Here is a 23,862-nt window from a genome sequence, read left to right as displayed (position 1 = left end):
ATTGCTCTGGAGGGCCAGAGCCACTGACTGAGAGTACTGTCCACCCAAGCCTGGGCTAGAGTGCAAATTAAATGTTTATTGCCTGACTCAGCAGGTCAGAGTGGCCCCTACATATGCAAAGAAACAGACAAAAGCACAAGGTAAAAACATTTTAGCAGCACTTTAAATGGGTGACATACTTTAAAAACACCAAAACAAACAAACATTCACATTTACATATTCATGTAACATTTCATTCATGTTACAAAGTATGTTGTGCATTGTGGCTAATCCGCGGTGGGGATTTAAAAGGCTCTGGGATCCCCTTTAAATTCCACCGGCGGCTGGGCTGGGGATGGGATTTTAAGGGCTCAGAGCTCCCACGGCTGCGGGGAGCCCAGAGCCCTTTGAATACTGCCCGCAGCTCCGGTGGCCGGAGCCCTGGGCCCTTTAATTTGCCCCTGAGCCCCAGGGGCTCCCAGCCATCTCTGCAGCTGGGAGCCCCGGGTTGATTTAAAGGCCCTGGGGCTCCCAGCCACAGCCAGTGCCCCAGGGCCTTTAAATATTGAGAAGCACTGCCTCTTCCGGTTGAGGCCATGCCTCTTCCAGATGAGGCCACGCCCCCGCAGGACTCCAGCAGTACGGGTAAATCCTGTAAGTTACTTTCACCCCTGCTTACACACCTTTTGAAAGCTTGTCTCTCTCACCAACAGAAGTTGGTCCAATAAAAGATATTACCTCACCCACCTGGTCATACTGATTTTCTAATATTTTAGAACTTTAACTTCTTACTTTAACACCAATGTCTTTGTTTTCTAAACTTCAGATGGGACAGATGCCATTTTCAAATGGGGAAAAAGAGGGAGAGGAGATCTTGGGCAATGAAAAGTAAAAAATGCTTATAAGGAACAACATAGGTACACATTTACCCAAGCTCCCTTCCCCTTTATAAGAAGGCTCATCTGTGCTTCCCTGTCAGGAAGGCCTTAAAAATCCATGTGACTGTTGTGGTATGAGTAAGTATGCTGATAACAAGGCAGGCAAGGGGTTGGGGGAAGAGAGAGTATGGTTGAATGGCAAAAGTCAAGGGGTTACACTAGATAGGCATCCTTCAGAAAATGAAAGTGAAGCCAATAGAAAGGAACATGAAGTATGATCAAAGTTTAAGCTGGAAATCAGGAGGACTAAAAATAATTAATCACTCAGAAAGCTAAGTTGGGCACCCTTGTGGATAGTTCAGTTACAACAGTGGTTCTCAAACTTTTGTATTGGTGACCCCTTTCACACAGCAAGACTCTGAGAGTGTGACCCCTCAGATAAATATAAAAAATGTTTTAAATTTAACACTATTATAAATGCTGGAAGTGAAGCGGGGTTTGGGGAGGAGGCTGACAGCTTGCAACCCCCCCCCCCCAGTAATAACCTCACAACCCCATAAGGGGTCACAACCCCCAGTTTGAGAACCCCCGAGTTAAAGCTTTAGCTGAAAGTCGGTGAGAATTACAAAAAGCAGTTAATGTTGGAATGTTTAAAGACTGGAATAGAAAAACATTAGAAGAAAATGGCACATTCTCACCTGGAATAGTGTTCCATTATCTCAAAAGGAGATACAGCAGAAACAGAAGTCCAGAAACAGGAAATAAAGTAATCAGAAGAATGGAGAGGCTGTCTGAAGAGTGTGAAAAAAAATTAGGACGATTTAGTTCAGAGGGGATTAAGTGAGGTGGCTATCCAAAGAACAGTATAAACCATAGGAATAAAGTAGGGGATTCAATTAAATTGAAAGGCAATATGTTTAAACTAATGGAAGAATGTGCTTGTTTATAAATACAACTCATAATTGGCCTGCCATGAAATATCATTGGAGCAAAGAGCTTAGCAGAAATCAAAAAGTTAAACATTTATATAGATGAGAACACCTAGTGTCACACGAGATAAGATAACTCCTCCTTACTTCAGGGCATAAACTAACCACTGACTGACAGGGAGGAGAAAGGGAGCCCTAAGTAGTACTGCAAAAAGAAGGGAGAATAACAGAACCAAGGAGACAGGGTGCAAACCACATCAAGCCAGGAAATAATAAAAAATTAAAGCAAAGGCTAAAAGTAGAGAAGTCCAAGGCCAGAATTCAGTGTCCACCCCCCTACCTCACCAAATCCACCCCTGCTTACAGAACCGGGCTCCAGAACCTCAGTTTTGTGTTTGTTTTGAAGTGGTTTCTAGCCCTCAAAATGTGAGCCAAATGAAAACCAACGCAGCGCTGTCCTGAATCAGGAGACGCCAACAGCTCCACGATGCCTATTCTTATATTGTCATACTTCATGTTTTCCCAAAATTAGCATGAACATTTAATTAGCAAACACTCTCCGATGAAAGCCATAATATTCAGGATTAATGGGGAAGATCCCCGTTTCCCTTTTACTCTCCTTGTACCCACCTTTAAAGAGTAAACAGACGATAAAAGAGTTGAAAACTGGTACTACAGCTGTTACGGAATAGCCCTACCAATTGTTGCATTTATTTATTTCTTGGTTTTAAATGTTTCTCTCTGTTGTTGAGCAAAAGATGCTCCGAGAACAGGAAGGTCTATGCAAATTATCGTTACTCTGGATAGTTAGTTTCACTAGTCAACAGACCTAAAAAGATCGGAGGAGAAAAGTTACTGCTTATAACAAACCTAGGTGCGTGACTCAGAACGAAGTGGTAGCGTTTGCCCACGTCGCTCTAAGCCGCCTACAGAGAATGACAGGAGCAGTGAAATACAGGTAGTGTCAGTTTCAACATCAAGTTTCCTTTCCCCGACTCTCTCAGGTTTACGCTCCGGCTTGACAGCGATTCTATAGCGCCGACCAAGGCCACGGAGAGGCGCTGAGCCAGCCGCCTAGTTACCGGCAGCGCCCTACCGAGCGGCCGGGGGAAGTGCTACATCCCCGGGGGGAGACAGCAGACGAACGGGGGAGAGGGGAAGCGGCAGCAGGGATGGAAGGAGGCGGACGGTGGAGACCAAGCGTCTTAGCAGCCCCTCCGGTGCAGGGGCATGTCCCGGGGCAGCCCTGCGCTCCCCCTGGGGCTGCCGGCTGGGGGCTTTCCTGCCGAGGATACCCGGGGGAGAGGGGGCGGCTCTGCCCGCGGGCCTCCCCGCGTCCCCCCGCCGGCGGGCACCTCCTGCCCGCGCTCTCCCCGAGCTCCCTGCTCTCCCCACCTGTTGGCCGCGAGCCCGCCGCCGGCTCGGCCCGCGCCCCGCCGGTGAGCAGGACAGGGCAGCGGCTCGGGGTGCGCGGAGCCCCGGGGAGCCCGACTCGCCGCCCCCGTTACCTCCTCGCCAGCGCCCTCCTCCGCGGCGCTGCCCGCGCTCGCCATGTTCCCGCTGCCCGCGCACGGGGCCGCCGGCTTCTCCCAACGGCCGGCTGGCGGCGCCTCCCTCCGGCAGGGCCCCCCGCGACGGTTTCTCCCTCGCGCCAGGCGCTGCCAACCGGCCCCTCCCCTGTGGTCGCCGGCTCGGAGTCTGCGGCCACCCTTCGCCGGTCCAGAGGGGAAGAGGAGCCGCTCCTACGGCCCTGTCCCGCCCCCTCATTTGCATAGCCAACCCCCGGCAGCCTCCTGCGACTTGGCCCCTCTACTGCCTACCTTTGGGACACGCCCCCTCATTTGCATGCCAAGTCCCCCCCTCAGGCGGGCGCCGACATTCTGAGTTCTTTGCTCTGCGAAGGGAGCTCCCCGCTCAGGGCACAAGGGCGTCCCACAGCCCCGCGCCGGGCTTAGCCTCTAGCCCCGGTCCTGGGACAGCCACCCCTGTCCCCGCTCCAGCAGCCTGCCTCAAAATCACAGCTAGGCGAGCGCCTCGTCTCCCCGTGCTGCAGCTCTGTCCCGGGCTGCAACTATTGCTGCCAACTGGCATGATTTTATCACCACTGGACTGATAGTCGGGGCGCTTTTTTAAGCCTCAGTTTGCAAGACACTGGCTGCCCACCAAGTAGCTTTCGTTTTAAAATGAAAATGAAGTTGCTGGCTCTCATGGTTGTAGCAGGCATACCACCCCCTCCCCACTGCATCCTAAAGGGTCAGAAAGGTCAGGAGAAAAGAAAGATAAACCATATTGAACAAAATCTTATATTTTTAAGCCAATTTTAAAAAGCAGTCCCCGGTGAGGTAAAACAGCAGCAGTTCAAGAAGGGGATAACATGTTAACATATTGCAATTTACATACTGATAAAATTAATTTACATATTAGTATATGCAGTGTTGTAGCAGTGTCCCTCCCAGGATATTAGAAAGAAGAATTGGGTGAGGTAATATCTTTCACTGGACCAACTTCTGTTGGTGAGAGACAAGCTTTCCAGCTTACACAGAGCTCTTACAACTAAAAGAATTTCTAAAGTCTGCCTTGTTTATTGGTGGAACTTCCCTGTGCACCAGGCATCAGCAACCTTTGGCACTCGGCTCGACAGGGTAAGCCCCCTGGTGGGCCAGGCTGGTTTGTTTACCTGCCATGTCCACAGGTTCGGCCAATCGTGGCTCCCACTGGGCACGGTTTTCATCTCAAGCCAATGGGGGCTGTGGGAAGTGGCACAGGCCAAGGGATGTGCTGGCCTCCGCTTCCCACCACCCCATTGGCCTGGAGCAGCGAACCGCGGCCAGTGAGAGCCACGATCGGCTGAACCTGTGGACACGACAGGTAAACAAACCAGCCCAGCCCGCCAGGGGGCTTAACCTGGCATTCCTGCTGTGGACAATTAAAATAGACTAGTCAGTTTCACTCATGATCATTCACTTTCAGAGTTTCAGGCACTTATTCACTAGTCCAATGATAAAATGTTTGGGATGCTTGTTTAAAATAAATCAATGACTGCTGCTTCCATTAGAATATGAGGGGGGTGGAGGGAGATACAAACTTATGGAAGTGGTTTTTTTATTACTGGTTTGGAGGATTGAAAACTCCCTCTTTCCATGGTCCAAAATTCTAATGTCCTTATTCAGACCACAATCATGTAGTGAACTCTGTAGGGCTGTGCATATGTAAGTCTAGTATTGTCAACTCATGGCAATCATGAGTCTTGGAGTATTTGGTGATTTTCTTATAACCAGGTAATTTCATGAGAATGTGACTCTTTAAAAAAAAATCTAGCTCTCTTGATTGCAGAGAAAAGCTTGTAAAACTTACAGTTCAATAACCATAAGGCAAATAAGATTAAGTTGTTCTGAGTTTCATGTTGCTGCCTGTCTCATGACTGAATGCTTGCTGTTAACAAAACCACATCTAAGATGGTTCATTAGCAGGACTACTTGGGTAGACTCTTTCTCCCCCCCCACACACACACACACACCCCAGGGGCCAAATCTCAACATGTTCTGAGCATCTGCAACTCCCTGCAGAGCAGACTGCAAGAGCAGACCTCCCTCAACCCTCTTTCAATGGGAGCAGAGGATGTATGGAAAAGCCACTCACCACCCAGAAGGCTCAGGTCCTCAGCAGTCAAAAGTAGGCAGACAACATCCCAGAGAAAAGAGATCTGTCTGCTCCTTGCCCATCCCAAGCTACATAAAGCGGAGTTCACAAAAAGTGTTGGGGGAGAAGGGGTGGATAGAGAAGTATAGCCCTAAAACTAGCACTTCCCTGTTGCATGACCCCCTATCCCTGCCAGCTGGGCTCCAAAGAGTTCTGTTACCTTTTGTTTTCATAAGCAATGGAGAGCACGGCTGTCATCTTCTCCTTCTCCCTTCCCCATCCCCCAAGGCCTTTCGGATTTAACTAACCATGAAGGAAAAAATAATCTGATATCTTTTCTTAGATTCAGCTATAGACAGGTGTGAGAGTATGGATGAATAAGTAAACTGCCAGCTGCTCTTATATAGTCTTCCGCAAGAAAGCTTTTGCATCAAGTTGCCAGTGAAAACCCATCTTTAAACAATACCAGTATAGCAGTCTAGGACAGATCTGAAAAATACAGAGTGCTATTTTACTCTATAGATGCAGTTTGCAAACCTATACATGCCTTCCAGTTGAGTCAGTGCACACAAACTTTTCAGCACCATGTGCAAATTGGCAGGCCTTTCCCAGCTCCACCTAAACTTGTTACACTTCATATGCAGAGTAGTTTTTGGCTTTACATTAGTTACTTCTCATAACTAAACAATTTGTATCCCCTTTTTACAGATGGACAAGTAGAAGCCTTGTTTCATCCTTGGTGGGACTCCACTGAACTCTGTGCAGATGTTACTTCACCCCAGGAAGCATTAATGGAAACCCAAGTAACTCCCTTACTAAAATGAGAATAATGGTTACAATCTAAAGGGCCAACAAAACACAGACATAGAAGGCCCATAGTTCTGGGGTAAGAATACTATCGTGGAGTAAGAAAAAGAAGAAAACTGTAAGGAAGGACTGACTAAGTAATTAATACAAGGAGTATACCGGATCCCACAAGGTCACCTTCCCTCATTCCCCCACCCCAATGAATAAGTCTCTCTACAGAAGGGCCAACATAGTAGCTAGGATTACAGTACTTAATTATCCCATTTGGAAAAGAAGAGAGGGGTGCAGAAAACAAAAGCATAGAGATCCCTTCAAAACCATTGGGTTTCTGCACAAGGGAGGATTAAAAGTATACACATGAGGATGCCTCGACATTACCCAGATCACTCATTGTTTCTTTTCTTTTTAAGAACTTGTCTCCTGCTCTATCAAGGAGCATCTCTGGCCTAGAATTCTCTTCTTTTCTCCTGCCCCGCAAATGTTTCCAAGGCAGTATGCAGAGTCTTGGGTGCCTGGTATGAGCAGAATCTGTCATTTACTGAGGATAAGCTGAGAGCTCTGGCTGAGCCCTCCATTTCCCCCCATCTGAAGATGGGAAGAGTCAGCAACACTTTTCCCCTCAGTTTTTTACACCATCTCCCTTTGGGGAAAAGATCCTTGGCTTTTTATTGGTTCAGAAGCTCTGACTTTTCCCCATCTTCCATGGGCTGCTTTTTGGGGAGGTGGGCTTTCATTGCTCTGGTTAGCGTGGGTTATCCCTAAAGGACAAACAGAACTCGCTGATTATAAAAGCCTCCATTACCTTTTAAATCCTAAGACTAACTCATTCATGTGTCTACATTCACTTGCTTTAGCCTTGTAAAAATTCTGTAATTTTCACTTCCTATTTAATAAATCTTCATATAATTTATTATAGGATTGGTTACAAGCTTTGTTCATGGTGTGAGATCTAAGGCACAACCGACCTTTTAAGGCTTGGAGTAACCTGAATATTGCTGTGATTCTTTGTCTTAAGGGGCCATCTGTCACAGAGATACCCTCACATATCAAGATGGACTGGAGTATCCAAGAGGACTGTCTGTGACTCCATGTTAAGGCTGTTAAAATGCCTGAGGAGTTTGCACTTGCTGCAGCTAGTTGGTGAAATCTAAGTTCAGGGCACAAATCCCAAATTGGTTGTGAGTTCTGCTTTTTTAAACAGTCTGCCCTGAGGTTGGTACTCACACTTGTGCCACTGTTGGGAGTGTCACATCCTGTTATTAATGTGCTGACTAGCATGAGCCTCCTCAATGTTAGAGTATTATTGCAGCGTCTGAATACAGTATCTAGCATTTTTACCCATACAAACATGCATTCCCAGCTTGTGTGCATGCAAAGTTCTTGTGCAACCTACATTTTAAAAAGTAAATGATTTTGGGTAACCAACTTGAGTGCATTTGAAAGGGGGCTCCTTCAGAGTACCTCACGTTAGTCACCAAAAGACTGACATACTCCCAGTCCCTAATTGTATTTGAAAACTTAGGCCTACATGTATACAAGGCAGCATCTCCCTCATTCAGTGCAAATGGTGCATTAGAACTACCTTAAAGCAAGATCACCCATCTTCAGATTAAGACAATACCCAACGCTGAACAACAGATCAAATCCTTAATAGGATAGCCAAGTTTTGAAGACATTGCTATTATTAGAGCCAATAAATTGCAAGCTTGCCTTAGTCATCACACTGCCCACATGTGCAGGTACTTTATCAGGAAACAGCTAACAGGAACCACAGAAAAACTCAATTTAGAACAAGATAGGAAAAAACTCCTGTCAAAATAGAAGATCAGCACCTTAAGCTAGATACAGAGTAGGGCATCGGTTTCAAAGGGACAAAAATTCTTACATTCCTAGACTTGCCCAATTCCTCTGGGATGTCTTAACAGCCTCTCACATTTACTAGGCTTCTATACAGTTCCCTAGTGGGAGTGGGGGAGGGAGGAGGAGGGCATGAGGGAAATCAACTGATCTCTAGATTTTCCCTTGCCTTAGAGAGACTAGCCAGTCTTCCCCATTACCAAGTCCCTTTACCTCCTGGAAGCCCCACTGATTCTCTCTGTCCAGGAAAAAATTTATTTTCAAATACCTAATATATGTCCTCCCTGGCATAACAAGAAAATTATCCCACCACTTAGAAAGCCTGCTCCTTCCTTCTTATTTCTTATTCCCCCCTTGATCATTGATTCTAGTGGGCAGGCATTGATTTCTAGCAGATGTTAAAGGGAGGAGTCAACCACAGCTCCTCTCAGAGCATTAACCCCTTCTCTCCCTAACCCCATATAAAGTTTCTACATCCCAATACGCCATGTCACTTTACTCTTCAGTTTCCTCCACCCTTTCACATCAGCACAACTCTGAAGTCCTTTTTCCTCTGCTCTTTGTGCCTCATTACCTTTTTTGTAGCCTCTTCCTACTCTCATCTCTGTGACTTCTTCCATGCTCTCACCTCATGCCTAGACTTCACTTGTTTTCTAATACGGGAGATGTTTACAAACTCCTCTTTCAACTCTTGCCTCAAAACAGACTCTTTTCCCTGAAGCATTAGTAAGCCACACAAAGTACTAATATTTATTTAGAAGTTAAACAATTAAAAAAAAACTTACTGCACTAACGTGATAAACCCACCTCCTGATGAGGTGTACGTTGTGTCAGAGTTTTATATTCTCTACTTAGTGCTTCATTAATTTAATCACACAGATCATTCCAATGATTTCAGTGGGACTACTTCCATGAGTCAGTGCTCCTCAATGTGAGTACAAGTTGCAGAATCAGGCCCTTTGATTATAAGAATTTTGGGGAAGGGACAGCCTTCCTCTATATTCTGTAAAAGATTGAGCAGGCTGTTGCTGCTCAATAATTAATTTATGACCAGATATGGAAACCCTTTTTGAAACTGTATGGTGAAACAAGTATGATTTAGCATAGGAAAAAATGCTTATAAAACTCATTTCAGGACATTTCAGCTGCATTTTCTAATGGTTGCCTGCTGGATAACTTTTATTAGTGTCATGCTCCTTTGTCCGCTACCTTCCCTTTTCTATAGTCTTCCCAAACATTTCCCATACACTGGAAACATAAGTGATGTTTTGAAACATGGAAACATTTTGGAGATTGAACTAGATCAGTGGTTCCCAAACTGGGGTTCATGAACCCCTGGGGGTTCACAAAATGTTACAGGGGGTTCTCAGGGAAAAATTCCCTAATGGCGGACAGAGCTTCCCTAGGACCCCGGGCAGCAAGGGACAAGCAGCTAAGCAGATCAAAGCAAGCATCTCTATCACACTGAGGAGATTTCAACTTTAAGACTCCTTATAAGAAATGGAAAGGGAGGTGGATATTTTTTTGCTGTTTTTAAAATTAAATAGGCAGCTAGTATTGTTTTTAAAATTATTATGAAGAACAAGTTTAAGCTTTGTTGTAATGTGCGTTGTTTGCCTGGACTGCTCAAGCCCTGAATGCTTGTGTAGGAGGAACTCTTTGAGTTGCCTTCTTAAATATCTTCATGCTGTTTCACATCTGATACTCCTTGACGAAACATAGGAGCCTTGTCTTATAACAGGCTTATTCAAAGTGATACAAGCTACAAAAGTGAGAAGAATGTTGTCATTTTCATAATGTAATAAAAATACTGTAATGATAAATAATAATTAATAGTGTGTAATAAGCATGTCATAAAAACAAATTTTATATTTCCAAGATCACTGCTTTTATAATTTATACTCAGGTAAAGGAGAAAATACCTAGAAATATTCGTTTTTGGGAGGGGGTTCACGAGACTTGACATTTCATTGAAAGGGTTTTCACAGATTGTTAAAGTTTGGGAACCACTGGACTAGATGACCTCCTGAGATCTCTTCCAATCCTAATATTCTATGATTTGTAAACACCAATTAGGATTTACATAGTCAAAGACAATCTTCACCTGGGATTAACCACAACCAGCCAACACCATTGCCTTTGTCTACACTAAGTTTATAAACACCATTGCCTTTGTCTACACTATGTACTATGTGGTGTTTAAAATTGTGTCAAATAGAACATATTAGCTAACACATTTTAAAACGCTACCGCGGCATAGCTACAGTGCCATAGTATGCTGCTGTATCCCTGTAGTGTAGACACAGATTACAGCAATGGAAGGGGTTTTCCGTTACTGTAGGAATTCCACCTCTCAAGTGACTGTAAGTAGCTTGACAGAAGCATTCTTCCATCAACCTAGCTGCGTTACACTGGGGGTTAGGTAAGCATAGCTACAGCGTTCAGGGTGTGGATTTTTCATACTTCTGAGTACCGTAGCTATGTTAACCTAAGTCTGAGCATAGACAAAGCCTAATTTTCCCACTGTAAACAAACTCTTATACAAGGCTACCAAACTGGGAAGAATAAACTCTGAAATTGTACTTTCTCATTTATTTGCAAAGGGGAGTAATAGGCTGGGGCCAACATAAATTAAAAATTCTGTCAAAATTGGCTTCAAATAGAACAAACTTCTGTGAGTTTTTTTCACTGAGATTTCATTGTTGCTACAACGTAGAACTCAATTAAGATCTATTCCATCTGTTTGTAAATGATAATTTACCATACAAATCAGACTTCAGTCCTAATGGAATGCTATGGGACATTAGTGTCTGGGAAAGTGCAAGAACACTACACTCGAGCTGTTTTGTGGAGTAAATATTTTTTAAATAAATAAAAGTAAAATTACACTGCCCGTGCTGCCTTTTTAATTAATATTTGCAGCTAAGATACTGTCTCAAACACAATGATAAGGATAAGATTAGTACACCCCGCACACAATGCGAGGACATGGTTGAGACTCAAACACCTAGTAAGTGGCCAAGTTTAATTATTATTAATAATAATTATACTTACAAAGATAGTACCCAGAGACTAATCAATAATAGGGCCCCATTTCCCGAGCGCCGCAACTCCCCTTCTCCCCCCTCCCTCCCAGGCTCGCTGTGCAAAAGCGCTGGGAGGGAGGGAGAAGCGAGGAGCAGCGCGATCGGAGGAGGCGGAGCAAAGGTGAGCTGGGGCTGGCGGGCACAGGGAGTGACTCTTGGGAGGTGGCGGCAGGGAACTGCTCCCTGCCCCAGCTCATCTCCACTCCACCGCTGCCATCCCCCGAGTGCGGCACAACTCCCCTTCTCCCCCCTCCCTCCCAGGCCCACCGTGGGGGAGCAGAGGTGAGCTGGCGGGGGGTGGGGGCGGCGATTTTTTGAGGGCCTAGGGGCGCCAAATTTGTTAATCCGCCACTGGCGCAACACACAATAGCTGAAAATGACATTAATATAGATTCATAGAATTTAAGGCCAGAAAGGACCACTAGATCATCCAGTCTGACCTGTTGTAAAGTACAGGCCACCCAGCATTTGCACACTTATTCAACAACCAAGATGAAACCGAAATATTACAACCCCCAGGAGAATATATGTTCTGAGTGTTTGTTTCAACCAGTTATTGAAAAACTACAAATATAAAAAGTAAACGTGATTTTACAGTTCTTTTTAAAAGGACACAATTTATAAAAATCAGTTAACATGCCATTAGGGATGTGGAAGACAAACATTGCCTCACTGTGCTAGTGCATGAGAATGTGAAATCGAAAAGCTCTGAAAACAAATTATGAACAAATGTGAAGTGGACTACTGTAGTTACTCTTAACCTTTGTAAAATTCCCTCAGCTTGAAAAGCAGGTATATATTTACATTCTCACTTAATGACATAATATGTAATTAGTAACATGGTGGAACCATCCACTATTGCATACCTTATGTAGTCATTTACAGCTGCGCAAAGTGGGTGTAACACTAAGGGCACGTCTTCACTGGCAATGTTAAAGCGCTGCCGTGGCTGGGAAGAACACCTCTCGTGGAGGTGGTTTTTTAAGAGCTCTCCTAGCGCTGGTGTCTACACCGCAATGTTACAGCGCTGAAACTTGCAGTGATGAGTGGGGGGGTTTTCACACCCCTGAGAGAGAAAGTTGCAGTGTTGTAAAATGCCAGTGTAGACAAGCCCTAACACTTCAAAGTGTTTCATCACCATTCTGCACAGGAATGAAAGACTACATAAAGGGAAAGGCAGCAGAGAATGAGAATCCCTTTGATTCCCACTAGAAACTAATACTGGCCTTTCTCATGTGATGTTTTTATTAGCTTCATAAAAGGAAGAAGTTTATCTGCAAATTGTCTAGTGAGTAGAGTTGACAGGATCTTTAAAACAGCATATTTATTTCACTAAATCCTTTTCAGGTATGTTCGGTGCTTGTCTTGTTGTACTGTTTGTATCCAAAGAAAATGAAATAAAGAAGAGGAAAACTAGGCTGACATCACCTGATGGGAATTTTCTGTATAGCACTTCCAAAAAGTAAAAATAATAATAATAAAATGTTTGAGAGGAAATAGCTATTTCATCTCTGCCTCCTGGTTTGGTTTTGTCCTCTCTCATATAGTATGTTTTGAACAGAGCAATCTGGGCAGATGGTTGCGCAGTCTCCCACATCACCAAGGAATGAAAATGCCTGAATGGAAACAAGACAATAAACAGCCCCAAAATTTCACATAAATGAAAAAATGCTCTACTTTCCATAATGGAATTACCATTAATCTCTATGGATATAACTTCCATGTTGTCAGTCAGGTGGCAATAGTATACAAATGGAGAATTTGTTGCCATAGGTTCGTAATTCATATTTTAGGAAGCCTGTTCCTTTTCATAAGGCTATTATTAATTTTTTAAGTGTTCCAAAATTCTCTGTTCAAATCTTACATATATTGAACATAAGCTTCTTGTAAACAAAGAAAATCCTGCAGAATGGATGTATGGGAGCATCTCTTACCAGATCATTTTGTTACCATTTTCAGAAGAGGCGACAGGACTGATACCATCACATGCTCCTTGTGGGAGAGAGAGTGAAAACTCTGCCACTGGAGAAATATAGCAGTATCTGTGCTCTGAAGCCTCTGACAAGACCCATAAATACAAGACAGCATCAGGGGAACAGGATACAGCCCAGTGACTTAGATCCCGGGCTATGGAGCCAATCCAATGCATGTTCTCTATCTGTACAAATGATAACATCATCTACCAATGAAAACTCTTGGTGCATGTGTACATTTCCCCACACGCCAATCTTTCATCAGAATTAATGATTCTACTTAAGAATGGCTTGAGCTGTTGTACCAGCCCTGACTAATTCTAACAGCTATAAACAACAATAATTGATAACTTTGCTTAATTACAACCTATTTTAAAATCACCTATTCAAATAATTTTCCATGAGTTTTAAATATATAGAAACTTTGATGGGTTAATATCAAGCCCTTTATTAGCTAGAAAGGTCGAGGGGTGTGTGTGGAAGAGACTCAAATACTAATTTCTTTGAAAATACACAGTTCAGGGCAACTATACTTGTATTTCCCTTCTGTCGTTTAGCTAGGGTGCCTACTATCTGCTTCCATGTCCTCTAAGCTGTTGCCTTTCTGGACAGAGACATGCATTTCTCTCCCTTCTGACTGGGGTATTCCCAGGCTAAACAGTTCCGTGCCTTCACTGTGTATTGCTCAGCAAAGATACTCTGCCTAAACAGACCTGCTTGCTTTCTCTTCATTTTCAGAGTCTGATAACAGTGTGATTGTTACAGATTAAAGTTACCACACAGTTCTTTCTAAGCAAGCTGACTTTATTTGTAAGGTAAAAAGCACTAAACCTATTAAACATATTAAAAACAATAAAAGAACCTACATGCATTCTAATAAGCTTACCAGGCACCACTCCGCCCAAGTGGTTTCTTTTGCGGTTACAAGCTTCAACTCAGAACAAGCACACAATCTTATGAGGCCTCAGTAGCCCAAGCCCTTTCCCCATAAGAAGTGTGGTCCTCCCTGGACCAGGATTCCTGTCCATTTGCTGTATCAGGAAGAAGGCCGTGTGTCAGTTTAAAACATCCAAAATATTTTCTTTGCCTGTTGGTCTCTGGAGAATCCAGTTGGAACTAGTACATGCATATCTCCCCAAGCGGGTGGCTTCAAAGGCTGAAAACAGAGGAGGTTCATAAATGTTCCCCTTCCGTATGAGAGAAGGTACATGAAAATCCACAGCACATACATAGTTGCATTTTAATATACTTTACCACAAAGGCATTAACCCTAATTCAATAAGGTTTCACTTAATTCAATAAAGTTAAATGAGAACATAAGAATGACCATACTGGGTCAGACCAATGGTCCAGCTAGCCCAGCATTCTGTCTTCTGACAGTGGCTAGTGCCAGATACTTCAGAAGGAATGAACAGAACAGGGCAATTAACAAGTGATCCATCCCCTGCCATCCAAGCATCTGGCAGTCAGAGATTTAGGGACACCCAGAACATGGGATTGCATTCCTCACCATCTTGACTAATAGCCACTGATGGACCTATGCTCCTTTTTTGAACTAAGTTATACTTTTGGTCTTCACAACGTCCACTGGCAATTAGTTCCACAGATTGACTGTGTATTGTGTGAGAAAGTATTTCCTTATGTTTGTTTTAAACCTGCTGCGTAATAACTTCATTGAGTGACCTTGTTATGCTGTCTGGAGTAATTCACAACTATGAGTGCCAAATTCAGAGCAGACTGTCAAAAAGCAGGGCAGAAACCCCAAACTAGTTGCATGTTCTATAATTAGATTACAGTAATAAATGTGAACTCCTAAAGCACTAGAATAGACAATCCCTTTGGGCATTCCAGTCTATCTTTTCACCTAGGCAAGCTGGACTGTGATAGTCACTTTACACCAAAAATCACAACATTATTCAGTTTACTCCCAGCCCCAAAGGACCAGTCACTTCCCCAGGTCAATTGTTCTCAGATCTCAAACCAAAGACAACGCCTGTAGCCAATCCTGTAATAAACTAAGGCTATGTCTACACTCCAGACCTTACAGTGGCACAGCTGTACTGCTGCAGCTGCAACGCTGTAAGGTCTCCTGTGTAGCCGCTTTATGCCAGGAGAGCTCTCCTGTCTGCATAATTAAACCACCCCCAACAAGTGGCAGTAGCTATGTCGGTAGAAGAACATCTTCCGCTAACAGCACTGTCCACACCGGCATTTTTGTTGGTGAAACTTATGTCAGTCAGGGGGGTATCTTGAATACTGCGTGCAGATGTGGTCACCCCAGCCCAAAAAAGATATATTAGAATTGGAAAAGGTTCAGAAAAGAGCAATAAAAATTATTAGGGGTATGGAAGAGCTTCCACATGAGGAGAGATTAATAAGACTGGGACTTTTTAGCTTGGAAAAGAGATGACGAAGGGGAGATATGATAGAGGTCTATAAAATCATGACTGATGTGGAGAAAGTAAATAAGGAAGTGTTATTTACTTCTTCTCATAACACACGAACTACGTGTCACCAAATGAAATTAATAGGCAGCAGATTTAAAACAAACAAAAGGAAGTATTTTTTCACACAACGCACAATCAACCTGTGGAACTCCTTGCCAGAGGATGTTGTGAAGACCAAGACTATAACAGGGTTCAAAAAAGAACTAGATAAGTTCATGAAGGATAGATCTATCAATGGCTATTAGATGAGAAGGGATGGTGTTCCTACCCTGTTTGCCAGAAGCTGGAAATGGGTGACAGGGATCACTTGATGATTACCTGTTCTGTTCATTCCCTCTGGGCACCTGGCATTGGCCACTGTCAGAAGACAGAATACTGGGCTAGATCGACCTTTGGTCTGACCCAGTATGGCTGTTCTTATGTTCTTAAGTTCTTAATGGAGCACAGCAAACTTTGTAAGAGGATAGGGCACATAGTCTCTGCTGTGATGAGGCAAAGGGAGCCTGGAATGAATGTATATTTGCATGATATTGCCTATTAGTACCTTGCAAATCAATCAGTCAGGGATGCTCAGAAATGTTATCCAGCTGACAGACATGGAAAGCATTTTGGCATCTTATCACAGTTACTTCTATGTTAATTTTCTGCTCTATTTCAAAGTTTTCAAGAAAGTATTGTGATAGAAATAGTCCAGTAATTCCATATGCCAGAGAGCATTTCCATTCCAATTTATACTAAATAACTTCCGTTGTTAATTTTTAAATGGCATTAACTCTCAGGATGAACATCCACAAGACATTCAGCATCTTGTGATTATTTAGGACAAATTAGTAACAGGACACGATATTTCACACTCAGAAATATATTAGTTTAGTTACACTAACTGAAGTACCCCTAATATATAGCCTCCATAGAATTGCACTCTTGGGGAAAACCCTACTGCACCCCCTCCCATCTCTCACAAATTCATGGGTATTTTAAATACTGTTTATTTTATGTATATGGTTTCCTGTGGTCCTTGTGACCATAGTATCTGAACACTTTACATACTTTAATGCAGTGGTGGGCAACCTGCAGCCTGCGGGCCGCATGCGGCCCATCAGGGTAATCTGATTGTGGGCCGTGAGACATTTTGCTGATGTTGTCCGTCTACAGGCACTGCCCTCCACAGCTCCCAGTGGCCACAGTTCAAAACTTCTGAGAGCAGACTTATTATTACCCCCATTTTACAGACAGGGAAAGTGAAGCACAGGTTACCAGTAAGCGACTTTGAGCAAGCCGCACAAGAAGTCTGTGGCAGAGCAAGAAATAAAGACCCAATAATTCTGATGCCTAATCCAGTTTCTTGACCATGGATGTATGGAAGACCAGATAAGCAGGGCCGGTGCAACCATTTAGGCGACCTAGGGCACTAGGATTTGGGGGGCGCCATTTTCTTTGGCAGCGACCGCGGCAGCCGGATCTTTGGCGGCCCGGGCGCTGACGGCATTTAGGCGGAGGGAGCTGGGGCAGGGGAACGCGGGGAGGGCCGCCTGCAGCAAGTAAGGGGGGGCAGCACGCAGGGGAACTCCCTGCCCCAGCTCACCCCCGCCCCGCCTCCTCCCTGAGCACGCCATGGCTGCTTCACTTCTCCTGCCTCCCAGGCTTGCGGCGCCAATCAGCTTAGGCGCTGCAAGCCAGGAGGCGGGAGAAGTGAAGCAGTGATGGCGTGCTCGGGGTGCTCGTGCTCGGAGCAGGGGTGAGCTTGGGCAGGGGGGGGTGCCTCAGGGCGGAGGGTGAGGGTGGGGAGCTGCCGCAAGGGGGGCGCCTCAGGGCGGGGTGCAAGGTGGAAATTTTGCCTAGGGCACGAAACATCCTTGCACCGGCACTGCAGATAAGCAGGAGAACAAGTGCCATGAGAAGAAGCAGGCTGTGGGAAGCTAGTGCAGGGATCCTCCATGCTCCCTGATGCCTCCGCCACACACACACATCCCAGGGCTGGCCCCAGGGGTTTTGCTGCCCTAAGCAGCCAAAAAAAAAAAAAAAAAGCTGTGATCACGATCTGTGGGAGGTCCTTCGCTCCAAGGCTGCAGTAGAAGTTGCAAAGTCACTCTGCTTCTGTAGCCTGAGGAAATGCAGGGATTCCTTCATTCTTGCAACTATCATGGAACTCCCATCCGCTTGTGCCAAGTCTATTTTTCCTGGCTTGGTACAGGGACCTGGGTTTGGCCCTTACAGGCAGGGCCATCCCTAGCTATTCTGTGACCCCCCGTGTTGCATCGCAGGCGTATATGAACAAAGCTCTTCAGTCAGTTTGATTGGCAGCAAAGTCATTTATTTCTCTCCAGCATACATCTTTATACTCTTGAAGCAGGCAAGCAAGCAGTTGCTAATTGGTTAACAAAATTAACACACCCGCAGCTGTGACTTCATAGAACTAGCCAAGGCCAACTTCTCAAAACAAAGCTCAAAGCCTAATTAACCCATCCTAAAAACCTAAACATCTTAGCTTCCCACACTACCAGCTGCCAAGCTAGCAAAATATTCCCAACACCTCCCCCCTCTACCCAAAATCAAAAAGGAGGGAAAGAAAAAAGGAATAAAAACATAAGCAAAACATTTCCAACTTATTACAGCATAACACCACAATCTATCACAAACCAAAATTAAAACTTTATAAAGCCAACCTATATAACCATGCAATTCTTAACATAACCCCAACAACACCAAACAAAAACAAAGCACAACAAATAAATGGTGTAAATTCTACAGGATTCCCCCCTTCTCTATAGCACACCAACTTGTGGCAAACTTCTATTACCAAATCATCCCTCAGATGTCAGGTGATCAAACTGACACTGAGGGAGTGGGGGTCCTAGAAAAACACAACATAAACCACATAAAACGCAAAAGACAATTCTGGCCAGAAACAAACAAAGAAACAAACAAACAAACATAAAACACATAACATAAATTTAACTCTGTAAACAAATGCATGGTATATCAAGTACTAAGCAGCTAACATCCATATTCCTCAATTATCTAAAATACAAAAACAAATATACCCCTACTGGGCAATCAATCATTACTTAAAATACACAAATACCCTTATTAATTTCAGACAAAACAAGGGAATCACTTCATCAATTAAATCATTTACAGTAATACAATTGCATCTTGGCTTACTTCTAAATTCAAAGCTATTAACAGCTTAAAAATTTTTTACTTTTAACTTCTACTTTTAAACACAAACAAAAAACATCACCACTTATATGCCCTTAAGCCTAATACAATTTCAATTACATAGCACTATATACATTCTTCAGCTAATACAACAAAATTATTTATAACCAAACAATTACAAACTAATAACTTTACCTAAATTTATTTACAAACATTTCAAAAACACCAAAACTTTACTCTTTAGCAACTTTGCAAAATTCCACTGCTGTTCCCTCTAGCAATCACAGAGTTAACTTTTACTCTGCCTAACATTACTCGCTTGTAGTTAATTACCTTCTCTATCAACTACACCCTCAAGGTTATCAACCAGTTTTCCAAGCTTGTTGTCTGTTGCCTGCCCGCTTGGGCCCGATCCTTTTTTCCTTTCCAAGCCTCTGTCTATTGCCTACCTGCCTAGGCCCGATCCATATTTCCTCTTGCTAAACCGTTCCTTTTCATGGACACTAACTTATCCCACTATCAATTTAGCTAGAAGGGTGTACTTCTTAACTAGCCCCTACCCTTCTGGTATCTTCTGTGAACAACTATCTGTACTTTCCCACCGTGGGGGCTACATCAAATATCAAACAATCATACAACTACCAATAATCAGCACATAACACAAAATTTACAAAAGGTAATCCAATCAATACCACAGTTTTTAGCAGGAGTCCCAAATTTTTTCCTGCCAGTGTGCAATTCTTTGCTTCTTTACCAGGGTCAGTTCTCAATGCCCTTTTAGTCAGGAATTTCTAGACATTGGCAATATCAATGATGTGAGTGTTTTTTCTTCTGTTCCACCACCATCGTGGTTCAAGTTCTACGGGGGAAATTATCAGGACACCATCCTATACATTCAGGCAAAGCAAAAATTATCTCAATCAACTAAATCATTCAGGGAGGATCAAACAAACGGGATCCTGGCACAGCTAACAAGCAGTTGTCCTCCAGGGGCTCAGGGTGTGTACATCTTGTTGCTTTCTCAGTCATTCCATCCACCATTGCAGCAGTCATCTCTAATACTGACACTGTTGCAGTTTCTTCAGTCCTACTGTTTGCAGCCTCAAATCCCGAATGAGCAGTGGTAATATCTTGGACTAGTTCAGGAAATAGTTTTCCAGGCACTGCTTCTAAAGGCTTTAAAGTTTCAGCTGAGGTTTCCATAGATGTTACAGTTTCTGCAATGATTTGTTCTTCAATTGCTGCAGCTGTAACAGGCACAAATGTTTTTTGAGCCCCAGAGCTTTCAGTACTAAAAATGGGTGAGCCAGTATCTGCCAGCTGCACAGCTAAATTCTCTTGCTCCTCTTCGTCTCCCTTTCTACACACAGGCAGTTCTTGAGGACACATGTCGCTCTGTAGAGGGGCCCCATTTACAACTGCCCCTGGGCATTCTGATACTAGGTTAGATGGCGCATCTCCTACATCATTCTGCATGGGGGCCTCAGCTGCAACCGCTTCAGTGGGCTCTGATTCCAAGGTAAACACAGGATCTTCTACCTCTGTCGTCACAGGTGCCTCAGTTACCCCACTCTGCATTGCATCCCCAATAAAAGCTCCCTGAGTGATCTGCCGCCCATCGGATCCCTGAAGCCGAGCAGTTTGGGTGGGCTTGCGCAAAGTGATGTCCATAGCAAAGGCAGTTTGGGGAGGGCCAGTGGATCCAAACCCTCGAGACCCGCGGTCAATCGGGGTCGATCGGGGCACACATCCCTTGAAAGGTATTAATTGAGCAAGACGTGTACCAGCAGTTATAGTCACAGGGGGACAGAGGGCACGTACCATTATCCCAATATTCCCCGTATAGTCAGCATCAATAAGGCCAGGCAAAACAAAAATACCTTGTTTCGATGTTGACGAACGGCCAATCAAAAGGGCACTCAATCCAAATCCTAATGGGCCATCGGTGTTGGAAGGAAGAACTTGAACCTCATCAGTCTGTAAAACTACATCTGTCGCTGTGGCCAAATCCACTCCGGCACTGCCACGGGTTGCTCCGGTGAGGTGTTCCAGGCAGCCGGGTTGGCGGGTGGAGGCACTTGTGTCGTCGCGCTCCTCCGAGGGGCGCCCGTGATCCGCTTCCGGCAGCGGTGTTCCATCCTTCTTGTAACGCGCCCAACAGTCGGCGCGCGATGTCCAAACTTATCACATCGTGCAAGCGCCAGTTGCAGCTTCAGGTAACACATCAGAGGCCCGCTGCTCATTTTGCATAGGGCAGTCCCGCCGAAATGCCCGGATTTTCCACAACCAAAACAGGCCGCTGGCCGGGTCGGTCTTCTAGCCCCCGCTGTCGCCCGAGCAGGGGTTGTAACGCCACGGCCAGTGCAGAGGCCTGTGCCTTAGCATGAATTGCCGCCTTATCCGTCTCCTCAAGCATAGCGGCCCTACCACATGCCTCAATCATTTCCATCAGGGTCGCAGTCTTGGGCAAGGTGGCTAATATACGGCAAGTGGGATTTGCATTCTGGGTTGCAAGATCAAGTCCAACTGCAGTTCTGGCCTCTGGCGTCAGATTAGGAGATCTATCAATAGCCTCTCGGCGATCCAAAAAGGTGGAATACGGTTCTGATGGGCCTTGCATAATTTTAGCGTAGGAGGGCTCGGCTTTCCCATCTGGGGCACCGCTTTAAAGGCAGCCAAAGCCAGTTCCTGCGACTGCTGCAGGATCCGGGATCGAGGCGGGCTTGCAAATGCGGGTCAACAAAGCGACCGGCTCCCAAAACATATCAGCAGTGGCCACGCCGAGGATCACCATCCGGTAAATCCAAATTGCGGACAAGAGCCAAGTCAACTCTCTTAGCCCAATCATCTTTCCACAACAATTTCTGTGTAGGTGTAAGAAGCATGTCAGCTAGCTTAATCGCATCATACGGACACATTGCTTGGCCAGCAAATACCTGTTCAATGATAGACTGTACATACGGATTATCTAGTCCATAAGCCATGATCGATTTCTGTGCCTCACGGATCAACTTCCAGTCCAAAGGGGCCCACCGTCTATAATTAGGGTGTTGAGGGTCTGGCGTAATCACCGGAAAGGCCTCAGGTGTTAGACCTTCAAGGATGGCTTCTCTTAAAACCCCATGCCAGCGCTGTACCGGATCCGGAGGGTCCCCAGTTGGAGGGTCCCCGGGGCCAGGCGGGGCGGAAGGGCGAGTCGGATGAAAGCGCTCGTGAAGATGCGACCGCGATGATCCAGGTGGAGAACCGTGCAACTGGTCCAACTTGTCACACATATGCTGCAGCTGTCGACCCTGGCGCTCCATCTCCTTATAGAAGGCATCAGACTGAGTAAACTGAGTAAACGTAGTCAAATCGGGATATGGCTTTGATGGCACATGTTCCACCCGAGCCCCCTTCGTTCCCCCGCAATCGTGGCACCCCCAGGTCCCGTGGACACGGCATGGCTTTGGAGGGGGTGCATACGGCAAGGCTGTCTCCATAGGCTCGGGTGTATCGGGGGGTAACGAGACCGTAGCAGGATCAATCATGTCGGGGCCGATAGCCACATTGGAGGGTAGTGGGGCCGTAGCAGGGGCAACATCATCCATAGGGTAGGGGTTGGAAGCCAAAGGTATCACCGTGTCCTCACCACCGAAAAACTCTCTGGCTCCAACCGGCAACACAGAAGGCATTCCGGGCGTTGGGCGGCAGAGCTCAGAAAGGGCCACCTGCACTCCTGCCTCGGCCACGAGAGTTTCTACTATCTCCTTCGCCTTATTCCATACTGGACTCAGGGAGAAGGCCTCCTTATCGCCCTGAGCCACCGACTTCCAAAGCTCGGAGCCTAGCCGCTCCCAAACAGTTTTATCAAAAATTGTACTTGGTTGAACAGAAAGTCCCCTTCTCCGTCCCCACCGCAGCAGACGGGATAACGTATCAGAGGGGAGCTTCTCTCCCTGCCGCTCCGCGATGCGCATCAGATATTCATGCACCGTCCTTTCTTCCGCTGATGCAGCGGTTCCCATGTTGAATTGATGTTAGCTGCTCACCTCTGGGCTGGGGTGTGCCTCCCTTTTCAGACGCCCTGCGGCTTGCCGCTCGACACTGAGCTCAGGTGCGCCCCTCTTTTCGGACGCCCTGCGGCTCCTAGCCGCTCAACACTGAACTCAGGTGCGCCCCTTTTTCGGACGCCCTGCGGCTCCTAGCCGCTCGACACTGAGACTCAGGTGCGCCTCCTTTTTTTCTTTTCAGTTCAGGCCACCAACACTGTCCTCATTCAATCACGTCGGGGTCACCATTTGTTGCATCGCAGGCGTATATGAACAAAGCTCTTCAGTCAGTTTGATTGGCAGCAAAGTCATTTATTTCTCTCCAGCATACATCTTTATACTCTTGAAGCAGGCAAGCAAGCAGTTGCTAATTTTTTAACAAAATTAACACACCCGCAGCTGTGACTTCATAGAACTAGCCAAGGCCAACTTCTCAAAACAAAGCTCAAAGCCTAATTAACCCATCCTAAAAATCTAAACATCTTAGCTTCCCACACTACCAGCTGCCAAGCTAGCAAAATATTCCCAACACCCCCGCAGCTCCCCCACAAGGGGTGGAAGTGGGGCCCCAGACCTCTGCGAGGGAGAGCGGGGGGGGGCTGGCCTCAGGCCTCCGCGGGATGGGGAGTGGGTCCCAGGCCTCCACGGGGGTGACAGGGCTGACTTGCGGGGGGCAGGACAGGGCAGGGCTGCCGCTTAGTGCAGCGCTCCAGCCCTGCTGCAGAGCTCAGGGGAGTGGGGTTGGGGCTGGGCAGGGGCGGGAAGAAGTGGGGCAGGGGCAAGGGGCAGGGTGGGGGCGGAGCAGGGAAGGGGGCCCTGGGGAAGAGGTGGAGCAGGGGCGGGAGCAGCATGCAGCTGCACAGGGCACCAGGAAATGTGGTGCCACAAATTTCCTGGTGCCCTACGCAGCTGTGTACTTTGCATGTGGGTAAGGATGGCTCTGCTTACAGGCTATACACCAGTAAAAGTCTCACAGGAGGGTGGCTGAGAAGTAACATTACTGGGAAAGAATTTGTAGCGCCACTTTCCCAAAACAGGCACCCTCTCTCTACCCTCAGAATGTAAACAATAACA

At 45.7% G+C, this 23,862-nt stretch overlaps 1 protein-coding gene across 4 annotated transcripts in view; it reads right to left on the bottom strand.

Annotated features, from left to right (window-relative positions):
* Nucleotides 1-23,862, bottom strand: part of TTC39B (tetratricopeptide repeat domain 39B) — a 156,822-nt gene that overhangs the window by 105,961 nt on the left and 26,999 nt on the right. For 2 of the 4 annotated variants that reach the window (XM_039544124.1, XM_039544126.1), the window contains one exon: nucleotides 14,035-14,304. Coding sequence is in view for 2 of the 4 variants with exons in the window: in XM_039544123.1 (XP_039400057.1) it covers nucleotides 3,295-3,339 (45 nt within the window). In the remaining 2 variants the exon portion in view is untranslated. Of the gene's footprint in view, nucleotides 1-3,294; nucleotides 3,556-14,034; nucleotides 14,305-23,862 lie in introns of those variants that run through there. The other 2 variants (XM_039544123.1, XM_039544127.1) reach the window with 1 other exon arrangement.

This window comes from Mauremys reevesii, linkage group 6, assembly GCF_016161935.1.
Source record: "Mauremys reevesii isolate NIE-2019 linkage group 6, ASM1616193v1, whole genome shotgun sequence".
Taxonomy (NCBI): Eukaryota; Metazoa; Chordata; order Testudines; family Geoemydidae; genus Mauremys; species Mauremys reevesii.
This window is presented reverse-complemented; position numbering and strand designations above follow the sequence as displayed.